Source organism: Wyeomyia smithii, chromosome 2 (genome assembly GCF_029784165.1).
Source record: "Wyeomyia smithii strain HCP4-BCI-WySm-NY-G18 chromosome 2, ASM2978416v1, whole genome shotgun sequence".
Classification (NCBI taxonomy): Eukaryota; Metazoa; Arthropoda; class Insecta; order Diptera; family Culicidae; genus Wyeomyia; species Wyeomyia smithii.
The window spans coordinates 34,033,861-34,051,214 of record NC_073695.1 but is presented as its reverse complement, the minus strand read 5'-3'; the positions used below and the strand labels follow the sequence as shown (position 1 = coordinate 34,051,214).

Below are 17,354 nucleotides of genomic sequence, written 5' to 3'. Positions count from 1 at the left end.
GTAACGCAATAATTGGGTTTGGCTAATATTTATGGCTAACGGCGTCGAACAGTCGTTCGACGGCTTTTATTGTCAGATTTAAAAGCGCCTGGCGAAGCTATATCCACACCGCCAGCAAAGCCATCCATCCTCCTATCACGGATTTTTGGATATACTGCTTGCTAAGGTGCGAACCAGCCTCCGCACTGATTGGGCCGCCGATCGGACAGATCGGCTATTGCAGCTTTCGCCGTCGACCGCCTGGTTGCGTTTCGATCCAGCCGCTGATCGGACCGATCGGATTTGCAGCTCCGATAATTGATCGCCGCCATTGCTGACGCCGCCGTGATCGGTGCCTGAATGGCACATTGATGGAAAGAAGCCGTTGGATGATTGCCGTAAAGAATAAATAAGGTCAGGTAGCCATCGACGAGTAAGTACCACGCCATAAATCCCTGCGCAGGGTGATAAAACAATAGATCAAAACCCAAAGTGAACTTTATAGCAAAAAAGAAGCTCATCCACCCACGCAGAGTTAGGGCCATAGTAGCACTAGGGCGGTCCCTAAGTGTGACTAGAATTAATTGTGCACGTTAGAATAAAAGTATTACGTTGTTATTGCGTTTCCTAAACTTGTCTTTTAATGGAGTAGCAGTTGATATGACTTAAGTGATCTAAGGTGTCTCACGTCTCGCGTTCGTTTTGCTTAGTATTGATTGGTTTGTTATTCCAAGTGGACTGCTTGGGAATACAGTCCCCGCACTCCGGTTTCGCTGAACTGGGCAGCAATCTGATCGTTCAGAATTGGTCCAGTGGGGAGAATCACGAGTCCGATGTTTTGAGGCTTTAGGATTATTTTCGCGAAATTCTGCGGTATAATTCACTTGAGGGTTATATTATCGTTCGAGACGGAGTACCTTAGGATAGTGCATCTGCCTTTTCGTTTCCCCCAGTTCATTCTCCTGACCCGCCCTGAGGCGGAGTTTCTGGCCGGGCAAGCCAAGACAGGCAAGTGGTCCTCTTCTAGGTGGCGCTCAAGCCACTTGCTTGAAGATACGGGGAACGGAGCCGCAAATTCGAGAGTGTGGCATTTTAGGCCCGCTACAACTGTTCGAAATTTGAATCAAAACGGTAGCTCATTTTTGAAAGATGTATTTTTGTTTTTCTTTTTTTCAACAAATCTTCGAAAGATTAGCTAAACATCGATGGTTGTGCGATCATGGAGAAACGGGAAACGAAAAAGTTGAAAATTTTCCAGAAAAAAAATATACCCAGAGCGTTTGATTTGATTTATATAACGTCTTTAGTAAGGTTGTAGACAATAATGTTGTACTTCCTGAAAAAAATTTGACGTGAATTTGCTGATGCATCTCAGCAAAAGTTAGAAAACACACAGAATGTTCATTCATTTTTTGTTATTTTATTAAACAAATACTTTAATGTGGGACTACTTCATTGTTTTCTATACTGGGATACATTCTGTAAAATTAGAAATTAAACTGGCAAAAAACACAGATTTTGAGAAGGGGTGTTCCACAAAAGCTCTATTTTGTCATGTCCAACGTACAGATGGGACACCGCAAAATTCAACAACGTTTTTTCTTTTAAATTTTTCCACAACTTCACTGAAGGAAGTAATCTGGAATATTGAAAATTAGAAAATATATTATTTTTTTTATTTAACTGTTTGGTGAAGTGATCTAAAAACCGAAAAAACCAGAAGGCCTTGTTTTGTGAAACTATTTTGCTGAAGATATTGAATACAGAAAATTGCGCGAATTTATTAATTTATTTACTAATTTCTTTAACGAGGTTTTCACCATGTATAGTTCATTCGTCTCGATGACTCTATTTATGTTTACTCCCATGAACTAAGACTAATTTGATGTCTCGAAAGTGAAGGCTTTGCGGAAAGTTTGACACAAATCTTCTCTTTAATCAATTTTTAAACCTGTTGTTAGAGCGTAACCAAAACTGATGTCTTGAAAGAAAACATGCTGTTAGTAGCAACAGTACCGTACAGTATTTGTGGAGTAGAGCGCCGCTGGTCTATCGTCGTATATCTTGGCAGCGTTACACGACTTTTATTCACGTGCAATCAAGAGAAAACTGCAATACTGCTGCTGATAGTGATTAAAAATTTATCTCATAAATGTGGTTGCCATAAAACCATAAACCGTTCAACACGAATTGAACATTTTTGCAATGGTTATAAGTTACAAGTTTTTTTTATTTCATTTTATCCTCGATATTCACTAAATAATCGTGACCGGCATAATATCGTAAGAGCCTAAATATACATATTAATAGAAAAGTAAGAGCCAGCGAATGCTTGTATATTTAAAAAAAAAATAGAGAATAAAAAAAAAATAGAGAATAAAAATACATAATTCACTGAACGAACGAATTGATTCTGTTTTCGGACTTTTTAAACTATGTAACTGAACATGCAAAAGTTGGACTGTGCGTAACCACATCAATCTTGCGTCTTTTTAGAGCATCTTTTTTACTGTTTCGGAACCAGTACAATAAACGTGTGTTGTTCATAATGCATTTGGTACTCTAGCGAATGTTCAATGTATTGAACGGCTCAAAATCAAAACACTTTTATAGTATCAACCGGTGCTAGTATTGCCATGATGATTTGTACTGGTATTGGTAATATTTTTCAGAGGCTGCTATCGCTAAAGCATTGCAAGCAGTAATCAATACTGATGATCTTGGTACTGACTAGGTTAATGCAAATATGAACTGAAAGATTCACTATCATGAATCCGGTCATTCAAAAACATTATCGAATCAATAACAATTAAAAAGACATTGGATTTGTTCAAAACATTTTGCAATCAACGACAACGCTAGTTTTATTCATATGCATTCGGTTCCACGTTACTGGCACCAGCGTCAGTAAATTTTGTTGTAACAAGGCTCGCTATTGGCTGTTTCGGTTGCTGATGGTGATTAGGGATGCACGAGCCTTTGATACGCACCGACTCGCGAAAGTAACCAGCGGTTTTTTGAGCGCCCCAAAACTGATCGTTTGCCCAAAACGGGAGTCTACCGGAACACCACGATTTTGGTTGTATTATGCATATTCTGATTTCGATCTTTGTCAATGTATTCATTGCGCAACTGTTACGTTATCCTTTGGCGTCATACACAAATTATGTAACGCATGAAGGGGGGAAGGGGGTTGAGTCAGCGTTACTTACTGTTACATAGGAGGGAGTGGTTAGTTGAGACAGTTTACGTAATTGAAAAGTTTGCTCAAAATCTGAACTACTGAATAACTGAAAAGTTTGCTCAAAATTGAAAATTTGGAGAGGGTCAGGTTGTTCAGCTTCACGTAATTTTAGGAAGGGAGTCATATCGAACGTTACTTATTGTTACATAGGGGAGAGTGGGTCTGAAATCAAGATTTTTAGCGTTAGGTAATTTGTGTACGAAGCCTTTTGACTCATTTGTTGTGCAAAACCAGAGCATTTTATGTGCGTGTTGAGAGGACACATCGGTTGATGTAAGCTTAAACTTTTGCGTGAATCTTTGTAACCTAATCCTTGGGCTGTATACTTTGTAATATTTGCTGTATTTTTTTTTTAACATTGCGAATATTTATTTTGAACTTATCTGACCTTAAATCTAAATTAGCAGCATGAACTCTCAAATGTCTTCGTAGCCCATCGATATAACCTTCAACTAGTTGGTAGCAGAAAAACATGATAGTATGTTATCATGTATGACTGAAAAATAACTTATCAAACATTTCCTCCATATCACAATTATTATTATTAAAATGGCAACTGTTCTGACAGTTTGACGGATGGAGCTGTCAAAAAACAGCAATTACCAGCAATTTGCTGATTTCCGGCAAACAGAATTATGGATGCTGATAATCAGCTAGAATATTTTTAATAATTCTTTTCAGTATTATTTTTTGCTGAAAATTCTATTCAGATTTTGGTGTGCAGGATTATCGTTAAATGCTCGGATCACTTTTACTTATATATACCGGTCTGATTTGCTCTGCCCGATCCAACGTAAAAGTCTGCCGGTACCGTTTGAGTACGGTATTAATAGCCGATTTTGGAAATTTCAGAAATTTATAAAGCTATTTTTTACAACAATCCCATATTCATTTCAATTTTTCAATCGTTACTCAAACATTTATCTCACGATGCCCCCATATTCATGGTGCTGGTCATGGCCTTTGTAAAGCAACGTAGCCGCATACCCTCGTTGGAGGGTAAACTGATATAAAACGTTATACTTTATTGAAATTTCCAGCTCTTCTTGGTTAAAGTAGGTATGTAGTTCTTATAAAAAAAAGCAGAGCTTATTGGTAAGAGTCACTTTTCCGATGACACTAAAAAGCCAGGAATGAAAAAAAAATGTCGACCAGTAGTCAACACAAATTTGCACACTTCTACCTTTGCTAGGACACCAAAATTCACACGAATGGTTAAGGAGCTACAATATTTAAATTTTTTCCAGTTTGAGCTCTAGGCCAAAACCTGTGTTGATGAGTGTTATTATGCACTTGAAATCCTGGAAGCAGGACTTTTTAATAAAGGTAAAGTGAGGGTGTTGGTGATTGCTTATAAAAAATACATTATTTGCTGTTTTATAGTTTTGAACCTGCTGGATTATGGTACAATATTCCTAAAAGATTTTCAGGAATCTTCTGTAGAAACAATAAAAAACAGGGAGTCAGCAACAAATATTCGGAGACGTCTAGAGAAGCTGTTGTCGCCGGGTCATTTGAAATTGTTAACTTTTCTTTTATAATTCTGTTGAGGTGTTTCTTCGAATATCACAAAGAGAGATTACTCAACCTTGTGATTTTCGTAGAAATAACGTAAAAGTAACTACACAGACGGTTTCCAGTGAGCAATGAACATCGATTTGCCATAAAACTCTTGATTATTTTAATATAAAATTCAGAAAAGTTATAACAGGTCATTACTCAAAATTAGTGTCCAAATACAACCAACAAATTTGTCTGCTGATTGTACCGATTTTTTACCATTCAAATTCATTGGACAGTGTGACTTCCTACCAGATGATACAATTCCGTGAGAATTTTTGATTCACGCACATAATTCATGTACAATAAACTATCCGATAGTTTAATGGCTCTATCGCATGTTAATGATTCGTTGACACAATTTATATGCTAATTTAAGTCCGCTAACATACGAACATGGTCGTAGTGCACGAATATTTATTACACGTCGACGCACAATCAAAAAACAAATTCAAACCTGACAAATTAAATTCAATCAATGCACAATTAAAAATTTGTAAATATATTTCACAAACGAGACAGAAAATTTAAATGATCAAATTCAATTGAAATTTAATATACATTACTTGATAGAGCTTGGTTCTAACAAAAACTCTGCATGGAATATAATTCCTCTTTAAAATATTGAGAGCATAAAATAACTTACCAGAAGGAAATGGAATTGCTACAATCATCTGCAAGCATTCAGCAGAAAGAAACTTTTGTGTTGCCATTACAAAATAATTCATTTCTTAAGTTCTCAATCCAAACTTGGAAGCTATTCCAATTTAATGCTAAAAATTATTCAAATAGTCCGCATAAAATAAAAGCAAAAACAAAACGAAAAAACAAAGTCGACTCCCGTTTGAGCTAGTCCCACTTTCGAATTATCATATTCAAATCGAAGAGTTCTCCATCTGCTGACCTCCGCAGTTGGCCGTCGCCGGATCGTTTTCCTCCACGAGTCCACCACATTCGTTGGCTGGACGCAGTGTGATGAAAGTTTTTCTCTGTCCCTCCCCGCAGCGGGAGTCCGGATGTGGTCCAGTTAAAACTTTCGGTGTTATGATGGAGCCTTGTCGCACAGTCATAAAGAAGTGCAGCCTCCTCTCGCTAGCTGCAGGGTCCATCGTGAGTGTGTGCAATCATCATCACGAGCTCATCAAAATAAATAGTTCTCGTTTCCTTTGACTTCAGCGAGGAGGGAAGAAAGTGGAATAAAAACTATCTTGTTTTTTTTCCTCCGAGCGTGTGTTGCTTAAAACTTAACCTCAAACGCCAAAGGAATAGTTTCGAAAAGCGAGAACGAGAAACGGAGATCATCATTAAGATAAAACTTTGTTGGCAATGGCTGTATGAATATCTGCACGGACATGCTGCTGGAACTGGTCTTCGTCGGATGCTGGGCTGCTCCAGCCCCGAGTTGATTGTTTTCAATTGAAAAAGACAAGTTTTAGGGTACTTTGCGAGTCTGTTTGAAACAGTTTGCTGCTACTCTCGCCTTAGGTGGTCAGGGCTTGACCTAAATGCTGCTGGATTCAATTTTCTTAATGCAAATAACAGACGTTTCCATATTTTAGTAAGTTATTCGTTGTATGTTCATTTACTAGGATGTCGAACGAAGTTGTGAGATGTAGGATTTCGATTTGCCTGTCAAGTTTTTCAACCAATTATTCTCCATCGTTACGATAGATTGAAAATTTCATACAGTATGTACCAACTTTAGGCATACGCCAGTCAACTGGCAAGACAACCGACAGAGGCGAGTATGCTATTGGCACATTGATGAAAAACAAGCTTCATCTTTCGATTCCAACACAGCATAAGCTGCAATCAAAAGTTACCACTCTACCATCGCAGCATCAGTAGCAGCAGCAGGCAGCAGGACCAGAATGATGTTGATCTGTGTGCATTGCGCCACAGCAAGTAAAATGCTGTCCATGCATCCAACCGTACGTAAGCGCACACCGAGCAGAGCAAGAGCAATTTGTACGAAAAACCGGGAAATGCTTTACAATGTGTACGGCCAGATCGAACACAAAAACTTCCGATGAAGGATGCTTCCCTTTTTCCACCGCAACAGGAACTGAATGAAAGTGGAAAACCTCTTAGAACGCGATTCACTGCTGCTGCTGCCATATCATTTCTCATAGTCGCGCGATGTGCGGGGTTTTGCGATTGCAAATGGAGAATCCTAGGGATGTGTAAGTTTGCATCCCCAGGAAAGGGGGAATTTGATGATTTTTAGGATCAAGCACCAGGCGTCTCCACTATATATTTTTTGATATCAACTTTTTTTTCAAATTTCCTTCGTAGAATTTGTAAAAAGCTTAAATATATTATAGTTAATAATAAAAAAAAAATCGCCATCTTAAAATAACGACATAAATTTGCGCTAAAAACTATATTACAAAACCGCAAGAAAAACACCTTTTCAAGATGGTCGCGTTTAAAGTTTTATTGGTTTATGCGCGCTCCAAAGCACTGCAACTTTATCGTAATTGCTCAAATCTCTATTCTCAAGAAGTTGTACTTTTAGATAGCTCAAGAATTTATAGTTAAAATGAAATTTAAATCAGGCAAAATAGAGAAAATTTTTAAAGATTGTAGGTTTGAAAGATTGCAAAACTGATAGATTGAAATAAATCAACCTTGAAGTTTTTCAAGATTGAAATATTGCCTGATTGAAATATTTAACGCGAAACATTTCTCACCACAGAGAGCAACAAGATTAATGATGACAGATGAGGGCAGAAAAGGTTGTCAAACTGAACAACCCTCGACCGTTTATCCGTAGCAGCATCCTCTGCCAGCAGCTGCATCCCTTCACTTTCATCAAAGTAAAACAATCACGTACAGAGATGATGGAAGGATCATTCAGTTTTCAATATTCTAGCAGTCAACATGACATATATTCTTCTGCCCCGGCCAGGGGCCGGATGGTGGAAAGTCGATGTCGGAAGCATGGAAAATGATTGAAAGCAAGAACCATGTAATAAATCGATTAATCCTTTTGGTTTCGACAGCTCTTCTCCTGCACGTACGATTGAAAGGTTCCGATCGAGTGCGGCTGAAAGTGGGATGGATTTTATTTCTGAGTTGCTTTTAGCCCCGCTATCAAGAAGTTGGATTGGTTCAAATAGTTTACATCTCTCCGTTATATAATTTAATTTGGACATAAATCTAACCTCGTTTTTTTTTTTGATTTTCTTTGCAGAAAGTGTGGAACTGCTGTGAGAAATTAGAAAGAAGGAAAAACTTAAGACATCACTCAAAATGATACCCAAAACAATATACTGCTTGATGGCGCTATTCGCGATCCGACTAGTGATGCCCTACGAGGAAGTGACGGAAGAACTTCCGCCAGGTAAATGCAAAAAATTTAATATTTTAAAATAATTCGAACCCACTGCCAAGCAATCATCACAACAATAGGCCACTAATTGCAACTTCCGAGCGGACCCGCGTGAAACGGGAGAAGAAATCAACTTTTCCCTGGTGCAATTAGCGTTCGCTTCGGTCGTCCTGCTGGGCTTGGACCGGCCGACCGAAGAGAGCGCATCTTGAATGTCAAATTAAAAATAATTCGTCTCATTTACCGAGCCTTTCATTGCGTATCCATTCCACTGGAGTTGTGTCAAGTGCGCGGGCGAGTTTCAGCGCCACAAATAAGCAGCAGTGGCCGCCAACCTTGGAATAAACCGCCAACCGGGGCCCCGGTGCGGTCCGCGCTGCGAACGAATATGAATAATAGATAATTTAATTCAATTATAATTGCCAGCTGGTGCTCGAGAACGGTGAAGGTGAACGCAATGGCAAAAGGGAGCTGTCTTTTCTTGCCACTCGCTGGAGCGAATCATTGCTAAAGAATACGAAGGAGAAGCGCGCCAGGGTAAACTCTCTATGAGGGAAGCCTTTTTTATGTGTCGCGTAGCCGTCGTTGGCTTTTCACCGGTATAGTTTGTGTAGCTCTTTCACCCACAATGTGTCACTGCATGGCCTCTTAGAGCTCGAAAAAAAAGGATACCTTCTGGTCCCCACCCTGTCCTATTTTATCCAGTCCCCCTTAGTGCGCACTGAGCAAACGACGTGCGATCGAAGCGAGGTGTGAAAATTTTCACATTGCACACTTTACAACTTGCGGTGAAACTTTGCCCAGTTGCGTTTTACTGTGGTGTACTATGTGGATGTACTTGTGTGCGACAGTGACGAGGTTCATCGCTTCACGGAAATATTAATTTCAAAAGCGATGTCAAAAGCAAGAAGTTCAGTGTAGTCCTCGAGCCTCTGAGACGGACAGGATGATCAGGTTGATAAAACAACAAAGTGTGACAAAAAGCAGCTCAGCCTATATATTTTTTTTTTCAATCATTATACATTATGTCAGCGCTGACCTCTTTTAAGTTATTCAACCGCAACACTTCTGGCCCCATCAATCCATTTATTCGTTAGGCTGCTTTGAAGCTTGTTTTTTTCTTTATTTCGTACACTGGCCAGAATCCCCGGACTCTTCGTACCATTGTCCGCTACGGTCGAAACATACACGGAAAGATTTTGAGGGGTGAAATATGTATATAATACAGGATTGATCGTACAAATATGTAGACCAAGTATATATTAATATGTCAGCGATTGTAATGCATTTTTCTTGTTGTTGTTTTGATCTTATTCATGCTTAAAATTTTATTATGAACTAGCTGACCCGCCAAACTTCGTCCAGCCTATTTTAGTGTTTAATTTAATAATTATAAACATTTCAAATTCATTGATTCCTTGCGATTTGTATATGTCGTTTGAAATGATTGTTTTTATCAGAATGACAACAGCCTCGACTTTTAGCTTTTGTACATCACCTCTATTCCGGAAATACCTATATTAGGTGTATTTCAGTTATTTTCGTTGTTTTTCAGAAACTGAAAAATATCATCTTCGAATTCAAAATGGTGTCCAAGGTCAATGCTTGGCTTCTTCTCATCATTTCGATTAGAGAAATATCCATATGGAGTAGTATTCGGTTATTTTCAGCTGTCGCCTAGAAGTTGCCATCTTACAATTCAAAATGGTGTCTGAGGTCAATTTTTAGCTCCTTGCATTATTATGGTTCCGGTGATACTCATATTTGATATTTGGTCACATTAGGCTATTTTTCAGACACCGAAGTCCCAAAGTCTTGGATTTTAAAATGGCATTTGGAGACAATTTCTGGCCCCTGAGCGTCATTCTGGTTAAAGAAACACTCATATTGGGTGGTATTTTGTCATTTTTGGCTGTTTTCCAGACAACAGAAGTCGCCATCTTACAATTTAAAATGTTGTCTGAGGTCGATTTGTGGCTTCAGGGCAGCATAACAATCCCGGAAATACCCATATTGTGTGGAATTTGGTCATTTGCCGCTGTTTTTCAGAAACCGGAAGTCGCCATCTTGGATTTCAAAAATATTTGTTACACCTAAAAACTTTCACTAGTTCTCGAGATGAGCAGAAATTTGTGTTTCATTTGTATGGAACTCCTTCCTCACAGAAATGGGAGGGGAGTCAAACAAATATGGACATATTTGTTACTTATAAAAAAATCACATACCAAATTTGGTTGTATTTGGTTGATTGGTTCTGGAGCTGTGCGAAATTGGGGTTTCACTTGTATGGGACCTCTCCTTTTAAGAAGAGGGAGGGGTGTCAAACCTTTATGTATATATTTGTTACCCCTAAAAACATCCACCTACCAAATTCGGTTCTATTTACTTGGTTATTTCTCGAGATGTGCAGAAATGTGTGTTTCATTTGTATAAGACCCCTCCCTTCCAGAAAAGGGAGGGGTGTCAAACCAATATGGACACATTTGTTACTCCTAAAAACATCTGCATGCATTTTTACAGATATAGATATTCAAAAATCTTCTTAAAGCTCTTCTAGCACATAAACAATCGTTAGCATTCTTAATGCGTGCCTTTTAGTAATGAAAATTACAAGATACTCGTTTGTTTTCAAAAGTGAGTGCAGCGTTTTTTTTTTTGTGACGATTTCGTGAATATTTTCTGTGTTTTCAGCAGACATTCTGTTTAAACAACTTTTCTCCTTATAGGGAAAAACAAAAGATGAAAAAAAGAAAGATATCCTGGAACATATTTGTAGTGAGTTTCTCGTTCGTCGATATTAACCGTTATGTACTCGACCAAAAAAACACCCTGTCCTTTACATACCCGGGTACTCACAAATTGAAATTCTTGTAACTTTGACAATTTTCATACGGTTTCAATAGTTTCAGCACCGAAAGATTCAGCAACTTATCTACTTTGAAATCAGTATCGGCGGTACCCCGAAATAATTTTCTCATTCCCGGTAATCTGGTCTTTCCAGGATAAATTTTACTCACATCGACATCTCCAGTTTTAAACTGGAGACAATTTTTGACCTCTGAGCATTATTCTGGTTCTGAAAATATCGATAATGGGTGGTATTTGGTCATTTTCGGTTGTTTCCAGGAAAAATCGGTTGTAATATGTGTTCAAATTGTGTACGACCACGTCCCCCTCTTGAGTCGGGAGGGGTGTCAAACCATCATAGAAACGTTCTTGTACTCTAGAATCCTCTCTTTCTATATTTTGTTCCATTTGCTTGATCATTTCTTGAGTTGGGTGCATAGAAATTCGTGTTTCATTTCATCAGGAAGAGATCTCGAACCACCATAAAAACATTTATCGCCCCCAAAAACCTCCACATGTCAAATTTGCTTATATTTGCTTGACAAATTCTCGAGTTACGTAAAAATTTGTATTTTATTTGTTGTCTTCTAGAGCAGAGAAGGGTATCCAACCACCATAGAAATATTTCTTGCACCCAAAAACTTGCACAGGCCAATTTTGGTTCCGTTTGCTTGATTAGTTTTCGAGTTATGCAGAAATTTATGTTTCATTTGTATAAAAACCCTTCCTTCCAGAGGAGGGAGGGGTCGCAAACTATCATAAGTACCTTCCAGGGCCCCAAAATGGGTTACTTACAAATTTTAATGCTAAATGGTTAAGTAATTTCCAAGTATTTATGGATCAGACAGACAGGCATACAGAACTCAATTTTTATATATATATAGCTAAATTTGACATTTTTGACATTTTTGGTCTTTTTGACGTTTTTGACTTTTTGGAAATTTGTGACATTTATAACTTTTGGGTCATTTCATCTCGAGTGTACAAAAAAAGCGACCGACTTCCTCAGATTTGGCTCAAATATTTGTGGAAATGTTGATTTAAGGTCATTATGCAAAAATCCCAGTTTTGGTGCAGATCGATCCATTTTTGAGGTATTGCCATCAGTGCAGCAAATTTTAGACACTGCAAACAAAAGTGACAAAAACCGCATTTTCACTGTCTCAAGTTAAAACGACCTCCAGCGTCAGCGACGTCAATTTTCAATGGAAGTCCGGTCATTGAAAGAAATGAGATGTCTTATTAAATATCGAAATTTTCTGATTTGAGCCTATTCATTGCATGAAGTCGATGAACTATATAAACATCTACATTCTCAACCGCATGAACATCGCTAAAGCAACACAACGTGTGTGAAATCACAGAAATGCTACTGTCACTGGTCACTGATTGGAGCTGAAAGTCCCTTTTATTCTCCGATCGTTCGTTGAAAGTTGAAATTCAAAGATTTCAATTTCAACTGGAAATCCTTCCATGACAGTGAAGGTTTGCTGTACTGATTGCCATAACTGGTACTTCTCTTTCGTCCTATGACGTTTGCTTGGTATTTATTTAGGATGATTACGATAGGAGCATCCTTAACGGCGCCCTTCTATATCTCGTTTTGCGGCGGACGATCATTACCTTATACCTCTGCAGGATAAGTGTCTTGTAGCGCCAAAAAATAAAGGCGGTTTTCTTGTTTTTATGTAAACTTAAAAATAAATATACAAATCAAAAATTTGAAAGTTTTTAAGAATATTGTAACTCGAGTTTTCCTCATAACCCCTCTACGTAATAGGTGTTTTTCGGGAAAAAATGACTGAGCAACACGATGCAATTATCGAATTTGAAATCAAAATATACATATTGGCCGAAAAATGCAATTAAATTTTTCAACTATAAAAATAACATACCTGGCAACACTGCGTGTGTTTTTTTGGATTCATTTGCCGAAAAATACAATTTCATTTTTCAAATGCAATGTATCTGGCAACACTGTCGCACAAAATTTATACTTTTTTTTGAATCCTCAATTAATTATCTTCAAAATCAATGTATCAATTTATCGCTAGACATCATGTGTTTGGAGCAATAATTGAAAGAACAAACTTTTTGACAAAAAATCTCACGGGGTGAGGGGTGGACCGATAGGCACAAAAATTGGATTTTTTGCATAGTGACATTAAATCAACCATTTCACAATATTCAAGGTAGCGTACATTAGGTGTGCACACTTGAGATGGAATGACCCTTATTACGATATTTCAGATATTTGTGATATTTTAACATTTTTGAACCTGTTTGACATTTTTGATGTTTTTGATATTTACGTTTGTCAGTTACGTGGATAGAAATCTATATTATTCTATTGCTGCGAATTTTCTGATGATTTTTTAGTTAATAAATGTTCAAAAAAGACAATAATTCAAGAAATGATTGGCGAATTCCTAACAGCTGTGAAAACCTAAAACAAAGACCTCCAAAGACTTCAAATAATTGAAAATCTATATTTTTCAGAGAGAGGCAAACAATGATTTAAAATGAAGCTAAATACTGTTGAAAACTCAGTTTTCAACCCACCTTAGGGCCTAGAATACGTTTCTTCTACAATGATAAAATTAGGTAGTGAAGTAAGAATTTAAAATGAAATGTTTATTAGACTTGGAAAAGGCTAAAAACCTATACGTATTTACGGCTGATATAAACCTAGCTAAGCGTGACTGATTCTATTTTGACCAACATTATAAGGAAGGCTGTTGGGGCCAAGCACAAATATGACTGATTTATTCAAAAGCAATAGAAAACCGAGTTTTACCAACAAACAATAGGAATGTTATTAAATCTCTCTGACGTTATTGGAATACAGGTCGGACTCGATTATTCGGAACACCAAAAAAATGTCGTTCCGGATAATCGAATCACAGAAAAAATATTCAAATTTGCGATTAACGAACAAAAAATAAATAGTTCCTTTTCTTATTTTACTTGTATGATGCACCCTAATTTGAACATGTCCCAAACATGCAGGAGGTGTAACATAAATGGTATTAAATATGTCAGACGGGAAATTTCGAAATAAAAATTAAAAAAGGACACAAAAAAATTAAAATTCCGAATAATCGAGTCTAAAATTCCGAATAATCGAATTCCTGATAATCGAGTTTCCGGATAATCGAGTCCGACCTGTATTTGGCATTTTTGAAATTTATTCAAATTGCTTTTTTGGTGAGGCATTTTTGAAATTTTGAGATTTTCAACATCTTTGGAAATTTCTCATTTATGAAAATATTTACATAATCGATATTTTAAAGTTTTTAAGAAGCTCGGAAATAATGTGGATAGAATAGTATGAATATTGCTACTAAGCTTCTGAAATTTTTATTTTGCTGAATCTTAAAGTGAATGGTGCTGAAAAAAGAAGTTGAACCAAACAAAATTTGAAAGTACATGCATCTTCAACTTCGAGGGTTTGATGCAGAAAATCTGTGAATAACGCCAAAGTAGTAACAAAACAGAATCAAATTAAAATCGATCAAGAATGATTGCTAAAGATCAGTTCCTAGAGGCTTAGAACATCCAAAACAAAATCCTCCCAAAAAATTTCAAATTATTGAAAAAATCTGAAGGCCGAAGAAACAAAATATAATTTTAAATTGTCCTAAATATTGTTAAAAACTCTGTGCTCAACACACCGTAGGACCCAAAAAAATACGCTTCTGCTTACAGATGAGAATAAAGATAGAATAAGGAAGCAAAGCATGAATTTAAAGGTAGAGTGCCGCTTATAAAACTAGGAAAAATTTTTCAAAGGCTTCTGGTATAAATAAATTCCAAAATGGGGGAAAATCTGACACTAGGCTAAAATTCTCTAGGAAAAATATCTTGAAACTCCGAAGAGGTAAATCAAAAATGATAATGAATAAGGCCCAGAGTCTCTAAATAACCCTTCTGGAAAGTTACAACGGTTAAGTAATCTGTACGCTATTAAAGGAGAAAAATGTTCCGATTTAGGCTTCAAATTGCCAAGAAACGTTTCTACAGGTTAAATTACTCTCGTTTACTTTTAGAAACATTTCTCAGGAGCGGGATCGTATAGAGATCTAGAACTAAATCGCAAAAAACGTTTCTAATGGAATTTAACCCTGAAAAGATAATCATATTTAGGTGCGCGTAAAAGGATAATTATGCGTCAAATTAACTCCCGACATTTGAATAATTGAAAATGCATGTTTTACTTCATAAATTATCGGTGTATTGTCATTACGGTGTTACCTCACCGATAAATAACAAAAACTAGTATTGAGGTTTTATTAATTTTTTATTGATTAAGAAAAAACGAGAAAGAAACGACGCACTGTTAGAAAAAAAGAGCAATATTACTGAAAACAACAAGTCAAATTGACGCAGACTATCTTTCCAGTGTTGCAAAAAAAACTATAACAGAAACTGATTAACGTATCAAAGCCGCCGAAAGCAACGCGATGAATCTAAAAAGAAATGATTCCAATTGAGGCTTCAAAAAGCCGCGAAACATTTTCAAGCTGATAAAAGTATGTAAAATAAAATCATTTCTAACTACGATACATAAAATAATAATTTTGAAAATAAAAAGGTCATTGAAAAGCAGAAAAGGTACAAACAGAAGGTACATTTCACTAGGTTTGCAAATTAAAGTTACCTATTAGAACGCTGAAACGATTCTGAAAACACAAAATTGAGGAAAAACTAATGAACCAAGATAATGCTAAAACACGCTTTTTTCATATCTTAAGGGAAAATTAAGATCGGACTCAATCCTAATTCTAATCCTAAACCCAATATCATGCTCAATTCGAATCCCAATCTCAACCCAGTTCTAATTCTAATTCAAATCCTTATCTTTAACTCAATTGATGACCAATTAAGTCACTAAAAATGGTTCAAAAAATCACTTAATATATTCTGTAAGTTGTATCTTTTGTTCTATGGAAGTTCTGGGTTTCAATATTTGCTTGAAGATTGCTATACCTTTCTATGAGAAAAGCAAAATATGTACCTAGGTTTATAGAGACATTTAAAGTTACTCCTTTTTCCGATCAAATTTCTCCCAGTGTGTTTATATTTGACGAAGAGATGACGTTGTTTGGCGGTGTACACCGGAAACAAGCGATTGTACAGCAGCAAAGAGGTTTTCGGCTTCCCCCTCGCTGCCAATCAGTCTTCTTCCAGGAATACGATGGCTGGTTTGATGCTGCTGCTGATGGTGCTGATGATGATGTTAAGGTTGATGTAGGAAACAGCGAAAAAGGGATATATCATGTTACTACCATCTAACACGGGATAATACACACCGTGGACCGGACCGAAGGTAGTGAAGGTAAACGCTTAAGCTTGACGGCATTCATGCCATGCTGGTTTTAGTGAAAAGAATGCACAACAAAAAAATAACGCCACATTAACAGTTCCACGAGTAACGAAGCTTGAATTTCTCGGAAATTATGTAAGGACATATACTTTAGCCTGTGTGCTGGTGTTTGATGTGGCCATCTCCTCTGCACTGCGATCAGCTTTTAATCACTGATCAGGCTGCGCTGTCAGTTACCTCCGGTCACCGCGCTGACCAGGAAGAGAGTAAAACTGGATTATTCCCGTACGGTGCATTATGCATTTTCCGGGGTGTTCTCCGTCAGTAGTCTCGGTTTCGTGTGAGACCATCAAAACAAACGAAACTTGTGGCTTCTGGCACCTCTCGACCATCGTCACGCTCCCTGCCATGGCCGGTGCAGCAAGATATCGGATTTCGGCCTAAATTGCAGTAGGCACACAGACACACGGTGCAGCAGCATAGTCATCTTGTTATTGTGCAATAGTGCCACGGAACTGGAAAAGCGAAAACCACGAAATATAAAAGTGAACATCTCAGATAGTATCGGGACTGCGGATAGCGTGACAGGGACCCGTTTCGCAAAATAGCATGTAGAAAACTCTTCGAATGACGAAGGTGTGAACTACCATGTATTTTGTGAAACCGGATATTCCCATCGATCCTTTTTGCTGCTTCTGCGAGGCACGGTTCGGTTGCAGCCGGTAGTTTGCAGTGCGGTACTAGAAAATCCTGACCGGACAGGGTGGCTGTCTCTGTTTTTTTCTATCGGTTTTACGTTGGCGATTGCTCAACTTTCGCTCGCCGTGACTACATTCAAGGTCTTGGCTTATCGAAGTAGTATAGGTCGGATTCGATTACCCGGAGTTTTTTGAAGTATTCCACTCTCGATAACCGATTCATCCGAATGAAAATGCAGACATAAAGATATCAAACCCACCATTAAAACAAACGTCTCCCATTTAAGATATATTATGTCATCTTATCTCCTTAAGCTACAAATTCAATTACCAACGCAATTTCACCCAAACGATAACGAAACGCTT

General features: G+C 37.5%; 1 protein-coding gene across 1 annotated transcript in view; it reads left to right on the top strand.

Annotated features, from left to right (window-relative positions):
- LOC129720979 (semaphorin-2A) overlaps positions 1 to 17,354 on the top strand; it is a 248,267-nt gene that overhangs the window by 10,792 nt on the left and 220,121 nt on the right. The window contains exon 2 of the mRNA XM_055672969.1: positions 7,980 to 8,129. Coding sequence (XP_055528944.1) covers positions 8,039 to 8,129 — 91 coding nt within the window. The 5' untranslated portion in view covers positions 7,980 to 8,038. The remainder of the gene's footprint in view (positions 1 to 7,979; positions 8,130 to 17,354) is intronic.